The 26,350-nt window shown below is 37.4% G+C and overlaps 1 protein-coding gene across 1 annotated transcript; it reads right to left on the bottom strand.

Annotated features, from left to right (window-relative positions):
• Positions 1–1,898: 1,898 nt before the first annotated feature.
• On the bottom strand, positions 1,899–24,403 carry LOC100557041 (kinesin-like protein KIF20A). Its single transcript, XM_008116173.3, has 19 exons — positions 24,257–24,403; positions 22,565–22,665; positions 20,765–20,833; positions 20,137–20,256; positions 19,030–19,168; positions 18,763–18,947; positions 17,643–17,739; positions 17,118–17,306; positions 13,088–13,199; positions 12,678–12,749; positions 11,451–11,597; positions 9,711–9,876; positions 7,520–7,696; positions 6,142–6,281; positions 5,396–5,561; positions 4,639–4,741; positions 4,489–4,556; positions 3,831–3,950; positions 1,899–2,674 (listed from the first exon to the last, which is right to left on the bottom strand). Exons 2-19 carry the CDS (start codon positions 22,649–22,651, stop codon positions 2,510–2,512), a joined length of 2,322 nt encoding a protein of 773 aa, XP_008114380.1. The 5' UTR covers positions 22,652–22,665; positions 24,257–24,403; the 3' UTR covers positions 1,899–2,509.
• Between the last annotated feature and the right edge of the window lie 1,947 nt (positions 24,404–26,350).

Below are 26,350 nucleotides of genomic sequence, written 5' to 3'. Positions count from 1 at the left end.
AGTGCACAAATTACATAAAATTGTACAAAATTACCTTCAGGCTATATGTATGTGTGTGTATGTGTGTGTGTGTGTGTGTAGTATATGAGACTTAAATGAGTTTCAGTCTTAGACATTCATATTTGAAAATACAGTAGAGTTCTGGTTAACCGACTTCCAGTTATCCGACCTACCGTATTATCTGACGTGCCAGGCCCTTTGGAGGCACCCCGTGTGCATTGCTAGGCAGCAATGCTCACGGGGTGCTTCCCTAAACCGGCTTGCCAGGAGGGATAATAGGGCCTCCCTATTATCTGTCAGTTCCAGTTAGCCTACATTTGGCCTGCCCATTTATGTTGAACAACCGGAACTCTACTGTACATGTATTCCAAAATACCTCTAATTTCAAGCACTTAGGACAAGGATACCCAACCTGTAAACAATCAAGATACTATAATTGTCACAAAAATTGTGACAATTCTACCAAAAGATCTTGAAATGTCTCCAGGCAGTTGATAACACAAATGCCATTCTAGCACTGGCAATTAAATATGGAACACTGTTGTGCAAATAGCTAAATGACACATGAAACTGTCAGCCCTCTTATGCCAGCAAATGTAAGTGGTATTTTTTAATGTTGCAGAAAGATATTCTGTAGTTCCTTATGCAACAGTTGTTATCACAGGTATACAATAGGAGCCAGGAGTGGGAAGTTTAAATCTTATTAACATCACTCATCAGCTAAGAGTTGTGCCTGGGAGTGTGCTGGCTGGCCTCGTGCATCCGAGGAAGGAGGAGGCTGCTATTTCTTTTCCAAGGGCAGCCAGAATGTACTTTGGTGAACCAATAGAATCAATTGGTGGCCAAAAGGATGGAGCTGCTATGGAGTTGGAGAAGAAACGAGAGTGAGGGAGGTGCCTTCTTGCCCACTCCAAACAACATAATTATGCTGGCAGAGATCTAATCTTCACTTATTGAAATGTGCCAACTCAGATATTTATTTTTTTGTAAAAAAAGCAGGCTAATTTGATAGACTTAATCCTGGAGAAAGGTTTATTTGGACATTCCTACTTAAATTATTAAATGATGTGTCGTTCCCCCTCCTGCAAAGTATTTGATGTAATCTGTTTTTTTAAATACAAATACAGTAGCCTGGAAAACGTACAACCACCCTAGCTAGAAAATATTTATCATTAGAATATGACTATTCCAGGGCTAAAACCTTTTAATTAAAACATTAGTTTTTGCATCCAGAGGGTGTTTCTGTGATCAATGCTGGAAATCCCATAAATATCCCTCATCTGTCCTAGGAAACTTAGTTTTCAAGTGCTAATATAAAGGTAATCAACCATTTTTTCAGCTTACTTGTTAACTAAAATGTATTAACCCCTTTCTGTTAACTTTTTCCTATCTTTGGCAATGGATGTGTGGATGCCCTTTAAAAATTAATTCAGCCCATATCCTGTGGCTTTCCTATCCATGATATATAACATTGCTTGATGCCAGCTTATAAGCGATCTGTTGCCAGACTGCAAAATGTGTCTGGGGGAAAATGTTCCATCCAAGGGGCAAAAATATGGGACTCAACCCTGGCACACTGTGGGTGTGCTGGAAAACAACTTCTTTGCTCTGATATATACAGTACAGTTTGAAATAGATAATTGATGCAGGAACATTCTAGAAATAATTGATTTTTCAGTAACTATGTGCCTGTGACCTAATTTATTGAGGGTCTGCAGAAATTGACTGACTGCTTAGAGTACATCATCAAGACGTTAATAGGCTGTTAATGGTGCTAGGTTAGTACTAATTAAAATAGGAAACGAAGAACGTTAAAACTACCTTTGTTAACCTATTCTCAACATTTTACTTTATTTAACTCTGCCCATCTCAAAATTAACTTATTGCCACTTGCCAAATATTGTAAAACAATTTTATTAGAAAATATATGAAATAGCTGTTTTACACATTTCCAGTCAATACCTTCTCAAAGAAAGCATTTTAGTCTCAGAATTGAGCGACATATTTGCAAACATTTTTGCAACTTTGTTACAACCAAAAACATGAATTTTAACGATCTGACTAGTCATCTGCATTCTTAACAGTCAAAATTTCCAAAACAAGGATGAGTACAAAAATAAAAAGTCAACAAAGGTTCATTAAAAAGTGGTCATCTAGCACTGTGAAGCAGAAAAGAATACCCCTGGCAGAGTAATCTAAGACTCTGTACTCCTAAAGAATCAGTGGCCATGCTAATTTGGCTGAAAAAACCTGGCAAGTTATTTCCCTTCACGTTACAGACATTTTAGACTGCCTTTCTTATGTTTACCCCTTTGAAGGCAAGCTGTGATAAACAAATGCAGTCCAGTGCCTTGGTTAATTAAATAGCTATATTAACATATCTAACATATCTAAAAACAAACCACTTAATTATTTTATGGGTTGATATCAGTTTGTATAAAGCAATAGGTGAACTCTCAGATTTTCCTGGATCTTTACTTCTGAATGTGCTAAGAACATCTGTAGTGGTTTATTTCAGATTTGCAAAGAAGCCTTTCTTGACTTTCCGGTACTTAAGATCTTCTGTGCTTAGGAATCTTTTGCGTTCTTCTAGTTGCTCTTGCAGATGGGTTACTGTAGCTTCAAGCTCATGGCCACGTTCAGCCCAGTTTTTGAGGCCTTTTACTTCTAGTTCCTATCCAAGAAATACCACAAATAGGATGAGTCATGGAATTTACGACATTCAGTGGACTGGTCAAACCTGATATAAACATAGGTATTCTAAATGAATGATTTTCCAAAGAGCTTTTCCAAAAATAAAAAATAGCCAAAATTCAAGATTTTTTATTTTATTTGAAATCTATATATATAAAAGAGTGATGGAATCCTGGCGACCGACAAAACAACAAAACTAAACACCCCACAACCTCGAAAAATGATAGCACAACCCCTCATCCATGCCTCTAGGTTGATACAACAAAAAGAGAAGAAAAATAAAGTCCTAATTAGAGGGAGAGGAATAATTGTTTTTATCCAATTGCTGCCAGTTAGAAGGCTAAGCTCTGCCCACTTGGTCTCCTAGCAGCCCACTCAGCCCAGGGGACAGGCAAAGTTAGACCACACTTAGGCCTGACCCACACTGCCTATAAAATACAGATACCACCAGACAATGCCACAGCAACGCGTGGCCGGGCACAGCTAGTACTATATATTATTATTTGCCTATAGTGCACTAGGATGGGCAACTGTAGTACATATGGAGGACTATTATCACTCCTACAGTGGGCCATACCCACACATCAACAACAAACAAGGCAACTAGAAGGTTGCTATCTCAGTGATATGTCTAAAAGGCAGACCCTTTGCTGGCCTACAGTTTTAAATCTTAAAACAACTACTTACTTAAAGCAGAATAGATAACATGGACCGGAAATACAGGGACAAGACCACAAGCTTTGACCATCTATCTCCACATCTATTCTGAGTGCAATATTACAGGAACCAATAAAATGATCCACAACATTCAAGGTGCATTCATGCGCATTTCCTCAAATGTGATAAAGGCAAGCCTTTGCCAGCAATATCCCTCTACATTCTACATTGGATAAACAGGACAGACAGCCTCTACACATGAGGATAAGTGGACATTAATGTCAAATCAGACATTAGAAGTGGCAGTCCCCAATTGATCCACTTCAGCACTCTGCCAAATCAGTTGCACAGTCCTGGTCATCATTTTGAACTCATGAATGAGATCATTGTCAAAAGATACAGGACAGGTAACAAGAGACTCACAAAGGAGAACTGATGCAAATAATTTTAGGTACAAATGTATTAAACTTGCCACCAACCTTAAGAATTAACTCCTGCTTCAAGCTATTATTCTCCTCTCCTGCTTTTCTATAGGCATTGTTTGCTTCTTGCAACATTTCATTTGATTTCTGTATTTTCAACTTCAATGATTTAATTAACTGCAAAGCAAGTTTCCAGTGATATTATATATAAACATTAATGGATAAAGCTGTTAGAATAACTATAACTTAAAATTTAGGGGGAAATAGAAAAAATGTTTGTAAACAAATTACTAAATACAGTACATTACCTTAAAAGCACATAAAATCTACATCATTGCAATACTGTACATATTCTCCTATGAGCACAAGTTTAAAAACAAAGCTACAGACAATGCAGTCACTGTTGCCCGTTTTTGCTCAAAAATGATTTAACCGCTTGTATCCCCTCTATTTTTATCAGTTTTATACTTATTTCTGCAATGCTTTTGACACAAAATAAATAAATGAGCATAAGTTGATTGTGTTCCCTAAAACACAAGGGTTTTTTTTCCATTTCCTTCTATTCCTGGAACTTTTCCATCAGTAGTTTGTCACAACTCTGCAATATACCATTGTGTTTTTCTCCTGACCCACAAGAATGGAAATATATAGATATACGCTGTTATAATATGCAACAATAATTCGCCCAGTTAATATGTGAATAAATTCAAATTACCTCCTCTTTTTCTTCACACTGCTTCTGTAAAGCTTCCAAAGCTCTCTGCATTGCCTTGGATTTAATATCTGTGTGAAACAAAGATAAAAAATATCTAGATCACATTCCAGAGAACAGTTAAAATAATGAATATTGATTTTTTTTCCTTACCTGAATTAAATTCTCCTTCTATAGTGTCCAAATTAGGATTTTTGGAAGGTACACAATTTTGTTCAAGTTTTTGTTCCATCTGCAGTATTCTCATGTCTCTGTCCTAAGCAATGGAATAATATTTTGAATTATTATACAAGCACATTTTTACCCCACTGAAACCAACTTTGCAATGATTAAGACAGCTTCGCCTCCCTCACCGTTCTGTCCTGTAAGATCTGTATAAGTGATGTATTCTTAATGACATTTTCCTAAGAAAATGAAACACTGCCAAAAGAGAAATGTGATATCATATGTCACATGCTTCTCTACAGTCTGCAACAATTTTAAAGAAACTTCATCAGCTTTTCAGATTTTATGGGGGGGGGGGGGGTGTTGGCAATTTCTGGCAACTACTGCAACATATTTATTATTCACACTCTCAAATAGGTTTCTTATTCATTCTGAGACAAGTCAACACAATATGAGTCTTCTCCTCCTTTGTTTTTTTGTTGTTTTTGTTTTGATTGTTTTGATGTTCTTTATTTTTATTTTTTTGGAATTACACTGCTCCCTTTGATTAATGAAATTGAACTTTTCATTATAACTGTAATGCATCAGTGAAATTTCACTTTTACATTATATCTACCAGCTTCTTCAAAAAAGCAACAAATCAACATTTAGGTTTTCCATTTCCAAGATTTACATTTTAACAAAATTGGTGAAGACATCTCTGAAAGAAGGCCATTTGCAATGGTGACATTAAGGTAAGACATACCTCAACTTTTGCTTGTTCAGCTAGAAACTCTTCTATTGGAACATAATGTTCCTCAATTTGCTGCATTGAACACATATATGCATGCTTCTTTATGGCCTCCTTGTACATTTCAAATTTACTTTCCAGTTTTTCTTCATAACATTCTTTCAGATCTTCTAAGCGTTTACTGGATTAAGATAAAAAGGCAGGAAAGGAAGACAAAAAAGAAATCTATCAGCACAATCAAGACTGGACTGGTTTTTATTTTAGCATGAGCTCTCTGAGACATCAATGCACTATATTAGATATTAGGGTTAAAATTGAGAATGAAATATAACCCCAACATAGTACATGTTTAATTGCTTGATTATTAGTCTTACATTTCTCATCTATCTTGCACTATTTCAGATTATCAAGTTTTAGTTGAATTAAACCTTGTTTAATTGTACAACCACTTGCTCATTCTAGAGAAGAGATTTAGGCTGGAATTAGGCAAAAAGTGCCAGAGAGTTGCTTGGGTTGCTCTAAAAATACTTCTGATTGGCTCCATGAAGTCTCACATAAATAGATACTGAAATAGTTGTACACAAAACAAGGCTCATGTCAGATCAGAAGCCTGTTTGGGTTCCGTTACTATATTGATCCATAACCTACTTTATTCTGAAAATCTATACAGTTTCTAGAATTGATATTTATCAAGCCTTACCTGAAGTGGTAGATGGTTGTGACCATTTAAATCCTTACCACTAAACGTTCACAAAACTTACCTCCATGCTTTTTCTGTTTCCATCAGCTGTTGAAACATTGCTTCAGCCATCTCCTTGCGTATTTGCACTTCAAGTTGTAGTTTACTCTGTCTTTCAGCAATCAGTTTTTCCTTTAGGATCTCTGTAGTTTTTAAGAGGTCCTGTAGTTTTCAAGAGACCATGAGCCGAATGTAAAACAACATGAAAATAAAGAATGGAGGCCAACCATAGATGATACATAAACTATAACTTCCCACTCTTTAGGGTAGAGATGGGCAAAATCTGGCACAGAAAATCCCCCTGGAGAAAGCAAAATAATTCCAAATTAAAAATATGGAACCTTCTGGGTGATTTTTTAAAATCCCAGAATGGTACCAAAGGCATCAAACACTATCAGCTTAGCTTGTGTATCTCAGAACATTACTACACACAAACCCCAGTCAACAGAAACCAAAAATGGCAACCAGGAGTAACATGATGTCACTTTTGGTGTCCCAGACGTGTACCATAGGAAGATTGCAGCTAAAAAAAAACCCAGTTCTTGCCAGCTTCACACCCATCTGCTTCTGTATTACAGTTTTAGAAAAAATTATATAATATCTCAAATATATAAGAACCTTTTTATGCAACTGATTAAACACTTTTATAATTTAAGCGTTGAACTACTAAACATAGACTAGCTACAATACATTTTTGTTCATTCAGTTGCTTCTGACTCTTCATGACTTCATGGACCAGCTCACGCCAGAGCTTCCTGTCGGCTGTAGCCACCCCCAGCTCTTTCAAGGACAAGCCAATCACTTCAAGGATATCATCCATCCATCTTGCCCTTGGTTGACCCCTCTTCCTTTTTCCTTCCATTTTCCCCAGCATCATTGTCTTCTCCAAGCTTTCTTCTCTTCTTTTTATGTGGCCAAAGTACTTCATCTTTGCCTCTAATATCCTTCCCTCCAGTGAGCAGTCAGGCTTTATTTCCTGGATTATGGACTGGTTTGATCTTCTTGCAGTCCAAGGCCCTCTCAGAATTTTCCTCCAAAAGCGTCTAACTTCCCTTGCTCAGCCTTCCTTATGGTCCAGCTCTCGCATCCATAGGTTACTACGGGGAATACCATTGCTTTAACTATGCGAACTTTCATTGCCAGTGTGATGTCTCTACTCTTCACAATTTTATCGAGGTTGGTCATTGCTCTCCTCCCAAAAAAGAAATGTCTTCTGAGACACTCAAGCTCCAGCACCACGACAAGATAACGATCCTTTGTAGGAGAGCTCCAATATGCCATCTATCTATTTGCTATACTGATTTAAATATTACTCCCTTACTGCTTACCTTATTAAATTAACTCTTTTGAAATAAAGGGATGAAATATTGGTCAATGAGAAATCAACAGTTTCAAATTACCTCATGGCTCAGAATAGTAATATCTATTTCTTCTTCTGCTTCAGAGAAGGATGTGTCAGTATCTTCTGGCAGGTGCTCACTAGATATGTCATCGAAGTGTACTGCAAAATTCCCCTCCCTTCCAAAATGCTTTTTGGGGAAATAATCAAACATTTTGTGTTGAAATGTTTGAATAACCTGATAAAAGTAAAGAAAAAAGGAAAGTGGTTTAAAATGAAAATCACAATTAGAAGTTTCTCCTTGAATTTTAACTTCAGGTTGTGTGGCCCTAGAAGGCCACAAAATCATAGAATCATAAAGTTGGAAGAGACCTCATGGACCATCTAGTCCAACCCCCTGCCATGCTTGGTGAAAAGGAATTTTATAATCATATTATATTATTGTATTATTTGTTTCTTTAATTACTTTCCCCCAAAGAATTTATACCAATTTACATGTCCACCAGGCATGAAAAATGTACCTTTTTGTATTTTAAATCTCCAACAATCCCCCCAATGGAATTTGTCTATTTTAGCTATTATCTCAGGTGTTATATGTCCACCAGGCATGAAAAAGGTACCTTTTTGTACTTTACATCTCCAACAATCCCCCAATGAGATTTGTCTATTTTAGCTATTATCTCAGGTGTTACATAACTTCTGTAAAATATTTTATACATGTTTAACAAAACCTGCTATTGAGAATTTACATCCTCTTTCCCATAGATATTCCCAATTATCTAACTCAATATTTTTCCCCAAATCTTTGGCCCACAACCTCATTACTGTTTTTATTCGGTTGTACTCTAATATTACCTATATAATCTGGAAATAAATCCTTTATTTCTCTTCTCTAAAATAATCTCCAGTTCTGATTTTATTTTCACAAATCCTACTTTATTATCTTTGAAAAATATTTAATTGGTCATAGCAAAACCAATCATTTATACCTAACTCTTCTTTTCCTTTTAGTGTCCAGTACTCTTTTAATTTAATTAAGTACTCCCTATAGCAGTGGTTCTCAGCCTGTGGGTCCCCAGATGTTTTGGCCTTCAACTCCCAGAAATCCTAACAACTGGTAAACTGGCTGAGATTTCTGGGAGTTGTAGGCCAAAACACCTGGGGACCCACAGGTTGAGAACCACTGCCCTTTAGGTTCTCGTTTCTTTGTTAAAAAATTATATTTAACGTCGCTTTTCATAGACATCCCATAAGAGTAATTCTATTAATGATTTGAAAAAGATAAAAGGCAGGGATGGCACAAAAAACCCTATAATGACTACGACCCCTGGAAGCAAGATAAGCTAAAATGTTCACTAGATATTGTAAAATGGAAATAGTACTCGTTACTTGGCTTTCCAAATGAAGACCTTTTTCTTCCCCACTCTGCTGAGAGGCAATTCAGTGGCATGTTTGTCTTCCTTTTAAGAATGACATGTTGATCTATTTAGGAAGATATTCTTTTAAAAGTAAACAAACTTTCAGTCTTTCAATTAAGAACTATTAGCAAAGGCCATAGCAATGGAATAACGACTTTTGTGAAGCTATTATTTCACTTCTATTTACACACACACAAAGAAACAGGTGGAACTCCCAATTAGCTTAGCACGAGCTCATTTGCCCAAGCATTGTTTACATTGACTGACAGTGATTTCTCATGGTCTCAAACAAGCCTTTCCATCGGCCATACCCAGAAATACCAGCATTAAATCTGGGAAGCTCAGCTGAAGAATACTTTGTCACCAAGTTACAGCATATTTGGACATCAGGTCAGAAAATCCAGTGCTTGATAATTATAACAACGAAGCAGGCTGATTTCAAAAAACAAAACAAACAAAAAAACTCAAGGACTGGAGCAATTCAGAGACCAAGAAATTGCATTTCTATTTTTTTTCCACTTCAGCTGTGATTGTAACTTAAGAACATGCTACACTTTGTTCAGAAAAAGCTAAAGTTTCACATCTCTGAAGATTATGACCTAAAGTGTGTCACATTTATTTGGACAAAGCAAGATAGTACAACAACAACAATCATTATTTTACTGGAATTTTAAACAGCATGGATTATTTACCATGGCATGGAGCTGGCTCAGCCAGCAAAAGACTAGCATGCAAACTTAATTTTTCTCAAACAGTATTTCCCTTTGACAGATACAGTCACATAGAATATAAAGCACTTCTGGTACATTGTGAAGAGCAGAGGATTTTTCTTACTTGTTTGGCTATAGCAGAGAATTTCAATACATGCAGCGTCTCATCATATGTGGAGGCACACTGGTTAATGTTGACAATCATGCAAGCTTTGCCTTTACCGCAGAAGAAGGGTTGAAATAACCGTGTCAGTTTACTCTCTCGGAAGGGAATATATGCCGGCCTTAATCTTGGAGAGAAAGCTTTATGAATAGATGTCGATGATCTCTAAAAGTAAACTATACTGTGCTATTCTACTTCCATTAAAATTCTCATCTCTCATTTCTTTCTTTCAACTGTAAATTGAGAATGTGGGAATCCCAACCTGGAATGCAAAGAATTCCTTTCAGAGAGAAAGCTCAAAAATGTGGGCATGTGTTTGTGTGTGGTGGGAAGAATGGCTAAGAAAGTAACTAATAATTTCTTAAACAGCTGACAAAGACCAGAAGATCCTCAGCAACTCTAATGCTAACATTTGCACACAAATTGCATTTTTTTAAAATCCCAAACTACCAAAGCCTAGCACCTTTTTTGGTGGTATAACAAATCAACCCTGCCTATAAAAGGGGTGGAATGAAACTGCCAAAGTTTCCCCTAATTTTAGATACTTATTTTTGAGATCCACAGACCAATCCATATAGATAGATTTTATACTGTCTTTGAAAAATCTTGGATGAGAACACTGGTAGCAATATAAAGAAAGTAGTTGCTAATAATTAATATATATCTCTCTCTTTCTCTCTTTCTCTCCTCTTAGGCATGTAAATTATTGGGTGATCTTTTAGTGGTGGCAGTTTAAGAATTGATATTTTTTGCTGACAGAATCATGTTTTGGAAGCAGCATTTATTCGAGCTCAAGGTGACAATTCCCTGGAATTATGTGTGGAAAACTTTTTAGAAGTAACAGAGCCGTCCCGAGGTAATTTTCTGGAGTAGGCGACCGGAATTTTGGCACCCCTCCAAAATTTTGGTGCCCCACAAACAAATTGCTGATAAATACCGGCAGCGGTGGCAGCGGAAGGCCCAGCCACCCATCATCGCAGCCGCCCTCCTGCTCTCCCTCACTGTCCGAGAACTCCTCGCCTGCCCGTCAATGGGCCTGTGCGTGTGCGCAGGCCTTCCAATCGACCGCGTGGTTGATTGGAAAGCCTGTGAACACGCACAGGCCCATCGACGGGTGGGTGGCGGGCGAGGAGTCCTTGGACAGCGAGGGAGAGCAGGAGGGCAGCTGCATGGACGGGTGGCTGGGCCTTCTGCCGCCACCTCGACGGCGCCCCTGCATGGTCTGTGCCACAGGCGACCGCCTAATTCACCTCATTGTTTAACTGCCTCTGAGAAGTAAAGAGTAGTAGAGGAATTAGAGGGGAAGTTTGAAGTTGTGTGCTGTTTAAAGGTGAAGCACACACCTTGATGTATATTGGGGTGAAAATCAGTACCAATCCCATCAGCCTTAGCAACAACCAATGATGAGGTATATTGGGATGAGAGGTTCCTTCCCCTGATACCTATGCAGATAGTTTGGCAATCTGCTGTTGGCTTTGTTTCCTACTCTTCATATGCTTACTTACATCATATTTTCCAGACAGATATTGAAATACCTAGATATATTTAGGTATGTGCCACAAGATCTGATTAATTTTCCAGTACTTTATTCAAAAAAGCAAAAGCCTGTATCCTTGCCCTTGGATTTCTTGCTGCTAAGGGAACATGAAAAATATAGTTAATTAACAATGTTAAACTTCACTAATTGCTTTGGTCACTTACTTTGGATTCTGATTTTGTTTCAGAGCGGCAATGCACTTTCCAAGAATAAGAAGAGAATTATTAATATTCCCTGCTTCTTTAAGTCTGTCTCCAAAGGTTTGGGTTTTATGACATCGTTCTGACCCAGCCAAGTCACACAGAGAGAGTCTGTTCAAAGTAATAAGTATAGTTGATTTTTGTCAATTTTAGATAGGCTGATTTAACTTTTTTTTTATGAACACAGCTAAAATACCTAAGTGGCACATCACCTTTTAGCTTGTTTGGAAGTGATTATTCAAGGAAAAAAAAATGTTAGATCCAGTCTTATTCTTAATTTAGAATAGACTCAATCTGATTGATCCAATGTAACATTCTTAAATTCCATATTTAGGCAAGGGTCCCAAGGAAACGACACAAAAATATGCATAAAGCAACTCTATAACTTTGATCTTTCAGATTTCTGAGACTTCCACTCCCAGAAATGAATGCGAATTTTGGGAGTTTAAGTTTCAAACATCTTCAGGATCAAAATTTTTGAGGCACTACATTATATGAGTGTGAAAACTGCAACAACTTCCTGGCTGCTACAGAGACAGCAAGGAATTCTGACTATCTAGCAGTGCCAAACCAAATTGAGCACCACCATACAGCCTCCCTTACTGTCCCCTCCCGTTTTTGTTGTAGCAGTGGCCAAGCCAATAGGTACAACGTGACTAGTTCCATTGCTCAATGCCCAGAGTGACGTCAACCAGGAGGGGGAGGGAATGAATAACCCCTCCTTTCCCTGATCCTTTCTCTGCTCTTGTGCCCCAACTGCCATTACTCAAGGCAACAAGTGACTAACAAACCATGCCATGTTTGCTGATGAGAACAGAAGGTGGCCATGTCTTCAGGCCACCCAAGGCCAGGGAATATAGGATGTCTGGATAACTAGTTGTGGTTGGTTCTCAGAATTAGGTCAACTGCTTATGAGTGCCCAAAGTTGTTGCTTGCTCCAGGTTCCCAGGAAGAATTTGGATCAAATAATTGCTTTTGTTAATGCGGCTCAAAGCATGTTACCCTATATCAGTGCCATGTGTCATGTAGGTGCCACAGGATTGAGTGTCCTTCCACTCTGCTTTTAGGATAACTGGTCAGTGCAGATGTGCCCTATGTCCTTAGCCATTTTTTTAGAATTTCACAACAAAGTGGAACTTGTACATGGCATGTATTGTGCTGTATATTCAGCAGAAGTGAAAAGAAACTTACTCTGAGACTCCAATAATATTTGGCACATCCTCATCACTCAAGCTGAGCAGTCGGATAGAAAATACGCTGTGACTGGCAGAAAAAAAAACAGGCACACACTTAAGATTAACAAAGTTATTTATGTACTTTGTATTATGTTCACTGGTTTTTGGCTGAAGAAGTAAGTGATTCATCCAAATATGTATTGGACTCAGTCTAGAATTATATCAAGATACCAACATTTTGAAATATTCAAAAACATTTGTAATTTACAGTGTGTACAAAATATGTGCCTTGTGGTATCAGGGAAGTTGTTTGCATGAAACAAGCTGAAAAGTCCAATAATGAATGCACTGTTGTTTGGATTATGGCCTTACTAAGATCATTAGCTTCAAAGAGGAGTGACATCTCTAGAATTAGAGGCAACAAACCTTCTACTTGATTGCTGATTCATCCGAGTGCATGCCAAGCTTTTGTTCTTATTTCCTATTTTAAGTATTTTACAAGCCTCATCAGGGTTCTTTATGTTGATCCACTTTAAGTCTGGGAAAAGAAAATATTTTATAAAAGTTAGAATATTTAGAACTAAAAAAGCATGATTATTAAAGCAAAACATACTGTAAATGTTCCTGTTGCACATTTTACAGGATCCTATATATGTCTACCCAGTGTCCGGTCCCACTGAGTTCAAAACTCTTCATGTACTGAACCTTATTAATAAAACACTAATCTCAAACATGGATCATTCTCATACCTGGGATGGTCCTCCCAAAGATTATGTCGAAGAGAAACTGAAGCTACAGTTTAAGGGATACCAAAATTACAACAAAGGAATCTTCCAACTTGCTCTAAATGAGTATGAATTTTCATGATATTGCTCCTTAGGTTTTTCCTATTGCTGTTACCTCTGATTCCACTCATTCCATTACTTTTTGATACCATTTGCAGTAATTTCTTGGCTCTATATTATGGCTTTTCATGGATTTTCAAAGATTTGCTTAGGTAGTCCTATGGTTTAAAGAGCAAATTTCTCTTCTCTCTCTTTCTCTATCTCATTTTGAAAGAATTATAGAATTATTACACAAAAATATTATTTCACTGATGCACTATAGGTTTGACAAATTCTAAAGAACAAATAAAAGAACAAATAAAAACATGTTCCTCTGATATTTCTTGGAATTAAAAAAACACATCAGTGTGGGAATAAAAATGCTGCTGGTAAGGAAATTCCCAGTAATAAAAATGTTTTTGCATGTTTAAAAAATTTGAGAATTACAGCAAAAAATACTGCACATTCCTGACACATTTTTCATGTCTGAAGAAACCTAAAAATGATTGATTGAACAGGAATGTTATGGTCTCTTAAGGAAACGCTGATAAAGTTCAATACAGACAGTTTCTATTCATGACATGCATGAAAATGTATTTATTTACATTAAGAATTTTTACTTCATAGCTTCCAGAAGGGTATACGAAAGTCCAATAAAAACAAGATACGATATATTTATAGACTGACAATGAAAGTCCAATAAAAACAAGATACAATATATTTATAGGCTGACAATGTAAGAAACAAAAGGAAAAAATAGTCAGTGAGGAAAAAAGCAAACATTAGGTCAAGCTGGGTACATTAGTCATGGATTCAGGCTTTTGAAAAAAATCTGGTATAATGAGCCAATTCAGGCAAGCATAGCATTAGTGGGTTGAAATCCTTTGCAATTTGTTGAGGTCGAGCTCTCAATTTCTCAAAGCACCTGTTATTTGCTAGTGGAAATTCAATCCTTCTTCCGTGCTAATGTAGTGGGCCCTTGGTATCCACTGGGGTTTGGTTCCAGGACCCCAGTATAAATACCAAAATATGTGGAAGCTTAAGTCCCATTCTATACAATGGCATAGTAAAATCGTGTCTTATATAAAATGGTAAAATCAAGGTTTGCATTTTGTAATATTTTTGAATATTTTCAAGCCCTAGATGGTTGAAACCATGCACACGAGAGCTGACTATGGCATACACTGATTTCCCAATCTGAATTGCACTGCAGTTGAAGCCAGTAGTGGAAACCACCCTACTGATTTGGAGTACTGATTTGGATCGTTCCCACTGCCCTGAGACTAACTTTAACAAGACTGAAAGACTGCAAAACTTACTACCAGCGGCATTCAATATCATAGACCAGTGGTCCCCAACTTTTGGGCCTCCAGGTGTTTTGGACTTTAACTCCCAGAAATCCCAGCCAGTTTACCAGCTGTGAGGAACTGTAGGAGCTGAAGTCCAAAACACCTGGAGGCCCAAAGGCTGAGACCCACTGCCGTAGACCATGATATTCTTCTGGGACGCCTCACGGGAATGAGGGTACTGTTCTGCAGTGGCTCCAGTCCTTCCTCGAAGATTGTTCCCAGAAGGTTTTGTCTGGGGACACCTGCTCAGCCCCATAACCATTGTCTTGTGGGGTCCCACAGGGCTCAGGACTGTCCCCATGTTGTTTAACATCTACATGAAGCCGTTGGGAGAGATCATCCGGAGTTTTGGAGTTCAATGCTATCTTTATGCAGATGACGTTCAACTCTCTTACTCCTTTCCACCTGCTGCTAAGGAGGCTGTTCAGGTCCTGAACCGGTGCTTGACTGTTGTGAAAATCTGAATGAGGGCAAACAAATTGAAACTGAATCCAGACAAGACAGAGGTCCTCCTGGTTAATCGTTAGGCTGAACAGGGCATAACGTTACAGGCTGTGCTGGATGGAGTTACACTCCCTCTGAAGGTGCAGGTTCACAGCTTGGGAGTGATCCTGGACTCATCGCTGAGCCTGGAACCCCAGGTTTTGATGGTGGCCAGGGGAGCTTTTGCACAATTAAAACTAGTGCACCCATACCTCAGACGTAGCCATGGTGGTCCACACTCTGATTACATCTCGAATAGGCTACTGCAACACACTTTATGTGGGGAGTTGCCTTTGAAGACTGTTCAGAACCTTCAAATAGTCCAACTGGTGGCAGCCAGGTTTCTTACTGGAGTGGCGTACAGGGAGCACACAACCTCCCTGTTGCGTCAGCTCCACTGGCTGCCAGTCTGCTACAAAGCACAATTCAAAGTGCTTGCTTTAGCCTACAAAGCCCAGCTTACCTGTCCAATCCTATATTCCTTTATAAACTAGTTAGAGCATTAAGATTGGCTGGGGAGGTCCTGTTCTCGGTCTCGCCACCTTTATAGGTGTGATTGGTGGGGACAAGAGACAGGGCCTTCTTGGTGGTGACCTCTCGGCTGTGGAACTCCCTCTCAAATGAGATTAGATTGGCCCCCTCCCTCCTGGCATTCAGAAAAACTTGGCTGTGTAAGCAGACATTTGATGAATGATTGCAATATGTAAGCAGCTATAAGAAACCACGGGATCGATGCAATATTTTAAATGCCTTAATGTTAAATGTTTAATGTTTTATGGTTTGCCTGATGATTTATATCATTTTTGATTGGCTAATTTATGATTATATGTATTGATTTTAGACTTGTAATGTTTCTTTTATATGGTTGTGAGGCACTAAATCTTTGCCATTTACGTTGTTGAACCGCTTTGAGACCCCCTAAAACATTTGGCAAAATGTAGCAGAGAGTAAGCAATGACCAGTTTCTACAACACTGCTTTAGAAATATGAAAAACTGTTCATATTTATAACACACAGCAAAAACAAGTGTTTTTGTTTGTATTTGAAAGCTAACTTAAACTACGTATGGTGAAACAAGTTAAACATTGCCTAAAATAAGGGGAGTTTGTTTTAAATGTATGCAATCCAAAAAAAATCAGCACAATTCACTATTTATTCATTATCAGATTGTGAAGGATTGCATATTAAACTCACAACACTAAAGAAAAAAAGATGAGGAAAATGATTTGCACTTGATATTAGATGTTCTTAATTTTCCAAAGTAGTTCTTACTAGAAGAGATGCAAAGTTTAGCACTTATACATATACATTGAGTGCATCTATGAGCCTTCAGGTTGCCTGTTGGCTTATGGTGACCCTGTGAATTTCGTAAGATTTTTTTAGCTGTTGATGACAGAGTAACTTGAATGTTTCTCATTCATAGGGTCACCATATGTTGAAGCTGATTTGATAGCAGGTAATAACAACAAACCTATAGTTCAACATAAATGAATTAAACAAGGGGAAAGCATAAGTAGAATACCCATTGCAAGTCAAGAACTTGCTTGTACATCTACAATATACACTAGTCCAAGAGCAAATAATCAGTGAAGGAAGTTATTTAAATTATTTGTTTGTGTTGTCGAAGGCTTTGTGTTGTCTAAGCGATTTTCGGCTTCTTGGCAGGGGGTTGGACTGGATGGCCCATGAGGTCTCTTCCAACGCTATGATTCTGATTCTATGATTCTATATGATTCTATTCTTTTTCTTTGATCCAGTAAATTATAATTCTGTCAAACAGATAGTAATACAGAGTGTTACCTTTAATATAGGAATTTCCTCCCTGATCTTCACAAATCCTTAAAACTTTGCGCTTCTGATGTTTCATTGCTGGCAATACATCCAGTAGATCATAAATATATTCATTGTAGATTTCAAAGAATGAAACCCATACAGATGCCAGGGTTCTCTGACACTTGTCCAAGAGCTCAGCACTCACAAATTTTGGTTCTGTCCACCAAGTTTGAAGGAATGAGAAAGGAAATAATTAATTAACTGTTTATCATTTTAAAAGAATAAAGCAAAGTTCACTCCACTGGTTTTTATTTTTATTTTGTTCAGTTGTGTATACATTCTAAAAATACCAATGTATAGTTGTCCTTCTGTTGATTAGTGATTAGCATACAATTCCAAGACTCTTCAACCATTGTGGTTGAAAGATTTTTGTGCTTTCACCATCTTTCCCTTCTTTGTTACAGAAATCAATCCAGCATTTTATGCATTTGAATACTGGGCTGGATCATGAAAGTTTTGTCAACTTTAAAAAAAAACACTATTCATAATTACCTAAATACTCTGAAGCAAATGTTGGTGAATTGCAACTACCAGAAGGCACATCAGATGCAGCCAAAGCTGAAGCACCCTTCCAAGTACTTTCTGTCTCCTAAATAAGCAAGAAAAAGTCCACAACAATTTCCTTATAGTGCTTTTTTGCACACTCCTGTTATGCAAGACATAAAATCTATATCTATTAAATCTTTTACCCACAGATCTAGTTTCTAATTCATTATAATTTCCAAATAGATGTCCTATTTATATCAATACAGTATTTTCTAAGAATACTGAAGAAACTGCAAGACATCTGATGATACATTTTACAGCAGCTACAACTCTGTACTTAAAAATACATAGGAATTTTCCTACTACAGGAATATGAATATTTTCAAATACTGGTAAATGATTAGAATTAGAGTTTAAGTAATCAAAATAAAACAACAAAACTTTAGGGCATTTTACAAGGCGTATGCAAACATTTTCAATTTGCAAAAGCAACTGAACATGAGATTCCCTAAATGTATTCAGCCACAATGTGTGATTGGTTATGGTACAAATATGCAAGTGCTCGTACAAAGTCTATATAGTAACGTGTAGCAAGAGATTACTGCTCTATATGGGCACTTGCATATTTTAGTTGCTTCTTGAAGAGTGAAAAGCAGAAGCGCTGTACATACATTTCCTGTACTTACAGGAATATGCATCGACAGGATAGCAATGACAAGTGTTCATATTGGTGGAACCTTTCCATGCCTGCCATTCTTATCAGGAAATGTTATTCAGTTTCAAAGCCTAGCATTTCTTTAAAAATACAATTAGTTTCATTTGCAGGGAAAAATTGGTAGGAAAGGTTAGGCTTGAATACTGTATTCCAGTCATGGATTCTTCTTGCCAGTCACCATTCTTCTCCATTAGCATTCAAAGATCAGCATGAGGATTCCAAGGGGTGTTCTCTCCATTATGTTACTTTTAACAGAAGTTTGGAAACACTACTTTTTTTGGACTGCAGCTCCCAGAATCATCTATTTAGCAATGCCAGTGACCAGGTGTGGTCCCAAACAACGTCTTCAAGCTCTGCTTTTAACAGGTGCTAAAATCATCAAAGAAAAATAAAAGAATATTTCCTACTGACCTCTTTCAAAGAAGCAAAAAGTACAGCTTTTATGGATTCTTCTTGCTTCACCTGAATATCGTTGAGCTGTTTGATCATATTACTGAAGCACGGTTTTAAGTTCATCTTTGTATATTGTCTTCCTTTGATATGGTTAAAGATCATGTCAAGAGAACGAGGAAGGATGCCGCCATCTTTTGGACAACCTGTGGAAACAATGGTCCTCATGGCATTATCTGCCACTTTCACCTAAATATTGTGTTTTTCCCTCTAATGAAAAAAGGATACCTTGAATGGTGAAACTTTTGCCTGAATTTGTAACACCATAGGCGAACACAAGTCCATTCATCCCATCAGTGTAAGCTTTTACTATCTCACTCATGGTACCTTCAAAAAATTCATGTTGAGAAGTGTCTGGTCCAAAAACCTAACAGAGGAAGCAGGAGAGTAGGATCTTAAAAGTTTTGGAGAAAAAATATTATTGTCTGATGTGCCAACACAAACTGAAAGTATAGTGTTTGAGGAGTAGATTAATATCATTCCTTTAATAATTACATGTCAAAATAGCTATTTGCTCCATGAAGAAGAATGATACATTTGTAGTTTTCCTCCAGACGACAAAAAAACAAACAAAGGAATAATTTTAACCAGGAACATGTTTTCAGTTGCTATGATTTAGATTCCAATCTGTCTTTGCAGCAGATATTTAAAAAATAAGAAGCAATTACATACATATCTTTCATATCTAGTTCAGCTTTGAAGGATAACTTAATTATTTCCATTAAATCTGCATGTTGATTCATTCAATGCCAACCGAATGATCAGAACAATGTGCACAGTACCAACTTAATACCCAGACCACTGGAATTGGTAGCAGGCACATAAGGAGACTTCTATGAAGATTGTTGTTTACATGCAATGCAATGAAAAGAAAATAATAATAAAAATAGTCACAAATTGTTTCTATCTTGATGAGGAAGGGTGTTAAAATGTCATTATCTTTTTATTAAATTGTCAGCTGCCACAAGATTTTTTTTCAGAGGGAAAGACCAATACGTCTTTTGTCAACTGCAGCAATATCTAAAAAGGTTTTTTTTTTTTTGCAAAAGAAGCTCTGAAACATGAAAAGTGAATGCAAATGGAGAAAGCACTCATAATCATTCCCTTCACATACCAGAACAGTAATAGTGAAAATGTATATCCTTAACAACAACAAAAAAGGTTGCCCTTAATTGTACATTTAAATGACTGATGTCCTGTGTAATGTAACTGGGAAGTTGCTGTTTTGAAAAATTTTACTTTTTCCAGAAATAGAATTAGCCAGTACAAAGGGTTTTTATAGAGTATCACAAGTGATTTTTAAAAAAGTCCTCAATAGTAAGAAAGAGAACTTACTTGTGTGAAAGTGAACTGGTGTGCAGGTTGTCCAATCCCCTTGTCACTGTTCCTCATTGCAGCTGATTCTTTAGGTGCTTGAAAAGTTACTGTCTCTTCATTTTCAATAATTAAGCAACCCTTAATAGAACATGAATTATTGTAATACATTTCCTAAAGTATTCTTAGATTCCAAATTACAAAAAATTTTTACATCTTCCAATATTTATGTGCCCTAAATTGATTATGCAGTTTCTAAACTTCATTGTATCCTATACAATATACATTTTGATATGATATACCATTTTAAACTTTACTGCAGAAGTTATCTGCTCTGATAGAACATTTTTCTTAATTATTATCCCTCACTTGAATAGGTCACTCTGGCTATCTAAAATCCTCAGCCAGGAGGAAGCAAACCATGACCCTCAGTCTAGATCTTTTGGGTGACATTTCTCATCATGATTGACCACCAGCCACTCTGTTTAGGACTGATGGGAACTGTAAGAATTACCAGCCTTGGTAGTTTTATCTCTTCACCAGCTTTATTTCCAAAGTCTTTGTGTGTGATGGAAAATTAAGTATGCAAATTCAACTGACCCCTGTCTCACATTAGAAAAAAACATTTACCATACGTCCCACAACTAACCTGGTTTTCATTGTTTTCAAGTTCTGCCTTTGAAAATGGTCGCACTCTTAGATATACTTTCAGTGGCTCCTTCAAAATAAAATAAAGGATGAGGGCATTAAAGAGGACTCTTAGAGTTGTGCATCTCTGCAATTCAATATTTCCTTTCTTCAGTATCCTGCTACTTGTCTTCCTTCTTTCTTCAGTCTTTTCTCTGAAAGATTATTCCTCCATTTTAAAAAGTTACTTCTCTGAAAGCAGAGATAAGCAAACATTGAGGATTTGAGGACCATGTTGGCTTGCTATGGCACTTTGGAGATCTGCATCCATTCCTGCCACACATCCTGAATTTTTAAAATTATTTTTCCCCACTAAAATGTCATGCCATCCCCTTGAGGCCATGGGCAACAATTCCGCTGGACTTTTTATGTCTCTTGTGGTCTCATTTGGACTTTAAACTCCCATGTCTTTCCTCCCCAGTGATAAAATTGTCACCCATCCTTCCTAGCGGGCATGGGGGATATTTTTGAAAACAATAACAACAACAACATTGGCCGCTATGAGGAGAGTGATGTGTACACTTTACCCTATAAGAAACAAATAGGATCATGTCCAGATTAGGACACTAATATTGTATCCTTTGCTATGGCTTCTGTGTCTCTCACACTTCCTTTAGGATGTAGGCAGACAACTGTGGGGAACCTGAGTACTGTTTTCTAGCCTTAATAATTGTCCAGAACTTGCACTTTTAACAAATTAAAAGTTAAGAACGAAGAGTCTGGTGCACATGTGTCAAACTCAAGGCCCGCAGTCTGAATCTGGCCCACCATGTCATTTTATGTGTCCCTCTAGGTCTTGAACTACAACTCCTGTATTCCTCATAATTACACAATATGACTAGAGCCAATAGGAGTTGTGATACAGTAACATCTGGAAAACTGTAGTTTATTCTGTTTAGTTGGAAGAGTGAGGTTTGAATTTAGATACAGGACTTCTGGATATCTGACTTTCACCTTTCCCCAATCTATTGGATTTGGTTTTCAATTGCCATTATCCCATCTACATGATGGATTAGCAAAAGTGATGGAAGTTGTTGTTCAGTAACAAGTGATGACTCAAACTGAGTAAATCCTAAAGAGTACCAACCACTATGTAAAAATTGCAATTAGCCTTCTGGATTTTCTATTCATGGATTCAATGGCCCTTTGAAGGCAACCATAGTCTCATGTGTCCCTCACTGAAAATGAATTTGATGCCCCTGATCTAGTATAAGGTAAGGGAGACATCATCCATCTTTAGAGTATTGTCTGATTTGATCCTGCTGCAGTCAAGGTTTTTTTTTTTTTTTGGTTTTGTTTTTTTTTGCAAGTTGATGTTCGGTAGAATATCTTGCCTTGCTTCTTTGTTTTTGGACAAAATACAGTGTTTGACACTGGCCATCCTCAGTGGAGCAAATGGTAGTAAGAGTCCAAGAAAATCTGAAGGGTTTTCAGATCTTCTGTGCTCTAACTCACACACACACAGTCACTGTTTCCTATGGTATCCACATAGGAGATGCTTTTATGTCCTTTCATTTAGTATATTTAGAGCAGAATCCTATGCATGTTACTCAAAAATAAAGCCCACTGTGTTTAAAAAAGGCACACATCCCATTGAGCATGTGCAGGATTGTAACACCATTGCTTTTTGCAGATATCTACAATGCAATTGCATTTTCACTTTTTGTACAAAAACTATTTGAATGTAAGAGTTTATATTTCATACTACAGTACTTTCATACTTGGGCAATAGTAAGCCAGGTTTAAACAGTGCATTCCCTACCTGCATTTCCTGATGTTCTCCACTGTGGGATGTTTCTGACAACTCCATGGGTGAAGGTAAAACATCATGAGACATTGACTCTGTCATATCACGTGCCACCACTGAGGGTATTAAGAAAAAATAATTAGTATTACCATGAAGCTAATCCTGATTGACTTCAATGGGCATTAAAGTCTGCCAGCCTGTTCAGGATCCAACCTAGTTTGATAATACTCATTAATGTGGAGCCTTTGATATTTAGCAAATTGCTCTTAATTTTACAGTTGCAGAACACTATATGCTGTAATGCTCAAGACAAAAATAATTCATTCAGATGTACAAAATAAGAATAAGATGCTTGAAATGGGATATGGGCTTTGAAGGAGTACCTATTCAGCACTGAAAAGAATAAGTCTGCTCATGTACTTTTAAGACAATCAGTAATAAACACTTCCTTTTCTCACATTTTAGAAGAGGAAATATCTGTAGATGGGCTTCTGGCCCATTAAACAACATCTTCAACTATCAGACACAGTCTCCTCTGTGTCTTCTCTCCATTTCTCCATATTGCCGAAACATGATGCAGGGCAACTTCTGGTGGGACTCCGCGGGGCTCCATTTCGGAAGCAAGAAGAAACAAAGCCCAGAGCAGCTTTGGACCACCCAACGCTTCATTAAAGAGCATGAAGAAGAAGCAGAAAAAGATGGGGAAAGGACAGGAAATGATGTGGGATGGGAGGCCATCCTAAAAGACATGGAAAGATGGTAGGGAATTGAGGACAATTCCCTCTGCTTTCCCCCTCTTTCCCCTGCCTGTCTGATGAAGTCCTTGCTTACACAAAAAGAAACAATTTCTTTGACAGTGGAATATGCTGCCTCAGAGTATGCTGGAGTCTCCTCCTTTAAGCAGAGGCTGGATGGCCATCTGTCAGGAGTGTTTTGATTGTGTGTCCCTCCATGACTTTAAAAAATGTGCCTTAAAACACCAAAAAATTATTCTTGGTGTCTATAAACATATTGTTTTCAGATACTTCAGATGTATGAATTAAGTTGCCCTTATCTGGAATTCTGAAATCTAAAATACTCCAAAACCAAAAATTGTCCACGTAGGTGGTTTAGATAGTGACACCTTTGCTTTCCGACAGCTCAATGTACACTCACTTTGTTTTATGCCCAAAAATACAAAAGTTTGTATTATATTATCTCAGGCTATAAGTTGTATGTGTAATATACGTGGATTTAATGTTTACAGTTGGGCCCTGTCTTCAAGGTATCTCATTATTTATGCATATGTAAACATAGGCATTTCAAAATCTGGTTCCAAATATTTCAGACAAGGAATACTCAATCTATATCAATTATTCTCTATTCCATTAAGTTCTTTCCTACTTGTTTTTATAGTTTTGATTATGGTTTGATCCTTTGCTTTGCTAACATCCATATAACATTGGATCCATACACATACTCAATTTACCTAATGTAATCCTGTGCACACTTAATTGTGCATAGAATTACATGGGAGAAAGGTGGAATAGAAATGCTGTGAATAAGAAGGCAAGTATATACATAAATGCACAAACTCTAAACAAATCAACTTACAATCCCTATACTTCTTTCTTTCCTACACATTATTGTAATTCTTCCTCATCCTTACAGACATAGGATAATTTTTTACTATCAGGCACTTTTATCATGCACTGTCTTCATACATACCTGTTAAAATTCCTGTAAAAATAATAAATAACAGATATTTCCTCTATGTCTTCTTTTTTAATAAAAGAGAACCTTGCCTTTTATTATGGCTCCAGCATAAACTACTATGCCCCACCCTTGGAAGTTTTATAGGCTGAGGGTACTGACCAACAAGTGTAGCCAAAGAAATCAGTACTAAGCTCCATCAATTAACTCAACTCATCCTGTAAGTGATTCAGAAGAACACGACCGCCCAGTCAGTTTAAAGTTCTCGTCTCCACACAATGAAGAGGGGAGAAATATAATATTATATTATTATGGAGCCATGCTGACATTGGAAACAGCGACTTTTCAAGAGTAAAATGCTCCACTGAGAAAAGCTGGGGAAAACAAAGCCCTATTGGAGTCAAACCTTGTGAATGCTTCCATGGGAGTAAGCCCCATTAAATTCATTAGAGTTACATCTGAGTAAACAATAATAGATTAAGTCACAATTTAACTGAGAGTCAATTTCACTGAGAACACTAGCTACTTTGGAGTAACAGAATTCAATGTATGGCCTGCTGCAATGGGAAATTACAGCACATGCTTGGAAAATCCATGGAAATGTGTCCATGTGAGTATGTGATTAAGCAGCTGCATAAGGTACATAATACACTTGCTGGAGCTGTTAAAAAAGGGATATATTTCAGTAAATTACAAGAACAATGGAAAGAACATTTCTGAGGAACCACTCAGAAAGGCTGTAATCTTCTCATCACTTTTGTTAACAATAGAAACATACAATGTAGAGATGGAAGTTGCGGAAAATGCAAAAAGTGGTAAAGGAAGTCCACTCTTTATGTTATTTAACTCCACAGATCTTAGGCAAAATATATAAAATCAGGAAAGATTTACGTTAGAAATGTGGGAAGGCGGAAGGTACCCTCTATCATATGTTAAAGATAAAGGTTTCCCCCTGACATTAAATCTAGTAGTGTCCGACTCTGGGGGTAGGTGCTCATCTCCATTTCTAAGCTGAAGAGCCGGCGTTGTCCATAGACGTCTCCAAGGTCATGGCCGGCATGACTGCATGGCGTGGTTGTTTGATATTATTACTATTGATATTATTACTGTTGTTTAAATCTTTGTTTTAACTTGTTTTATCATCTTCTTGTGTTTTAAACTGTGTATTGTTAATGTATTTGCGCTGTTACTTTTGTAACATTGTGAGCCGCCCCGAGTCCCCATGGGGAGATGGTGGCGGGGTATAAATAAAGTTTTATTATTATTATTATTATTATTATTATTATTATTATTATTATTATTATTATTATTACCTTCCCACTGGAGTGGTACCTATTGATCTACTCACATTTGCATGTTTTCAAGCTGCTAGGTTGGCAGAAGCTAGGGCTAATAGCGGGAGCTCACCCCGCTCCCTGGATTTGAACCGCCAACCTTTTGCTCAGAAAGTTCAGCAGCTCAGCGGTTTAACCCGCTGCGCCACCAGAAGCTCCCTCAAATGTTATGGAAGTGTAAAAGGCTTAAGAATTATTGGAAGAAAAGACATAATACATCTAATAGCATCTTACATTTACAACTAGAATTTACACTGCAACATCTCAATATGATAGATGTACGGATTAATAAACCTACAAAGAGAATTATTATGTACCTGATCACAACAGCAAGAATTGTTCTGGAAAAAAAGTAGAAAACAACTGAAGTACCTTCCATCCATATATGGCAATTGAAATTAAGAGAAATAATGGAAATGGACAAATTATCTAGGATAATAAAGGGGAGCTATCTAAACAAGTTGCAGAAAGAGTGGGAGAATTTTTTTTAATTGTTTCAAAGCATGCTGCAAGTTGCTTCTGGTGTGAGAGACGTTGCCCAAGGGACACCCGGATGTGTTACCATCCTGCTAGGAGGCTTCTCTCATGTTCCCGCAAGTTAGCGCTGACAAACAGGAGCTCGCCCTGCCTCACGGATTTGAACCGGCAACCTTCAGGTCATTAATCCAACCTTCGGGTCAGCAGCTCAGCTGGCACAAGGGTTTAACAAATATGTCTTACAACAGGACAGATAGAAAATATCTACCAATAAATAAATTTTTAGAGGAAATAAGGA

The sequence above is a fragment of the Anolis carolinensis genome, chromosome 4 (assembly GCF_035594765.1).
Source record: "Anolis carolinensis isolate JA03-04 chromosome 4, rAnoCar3.1.pri, whole genome shotgun sequence".
Lineage (NCBI taxonomy): Eukaryota > Metazoa > Chordata > Lepidosauria > Squamata > Dactyloidae > Anolis > Anolis carolinensis.
Note: the sequence above shows the minus strand (reverse complement) of the source record. Positions and strands in the feature narration are given on the sequence as shown.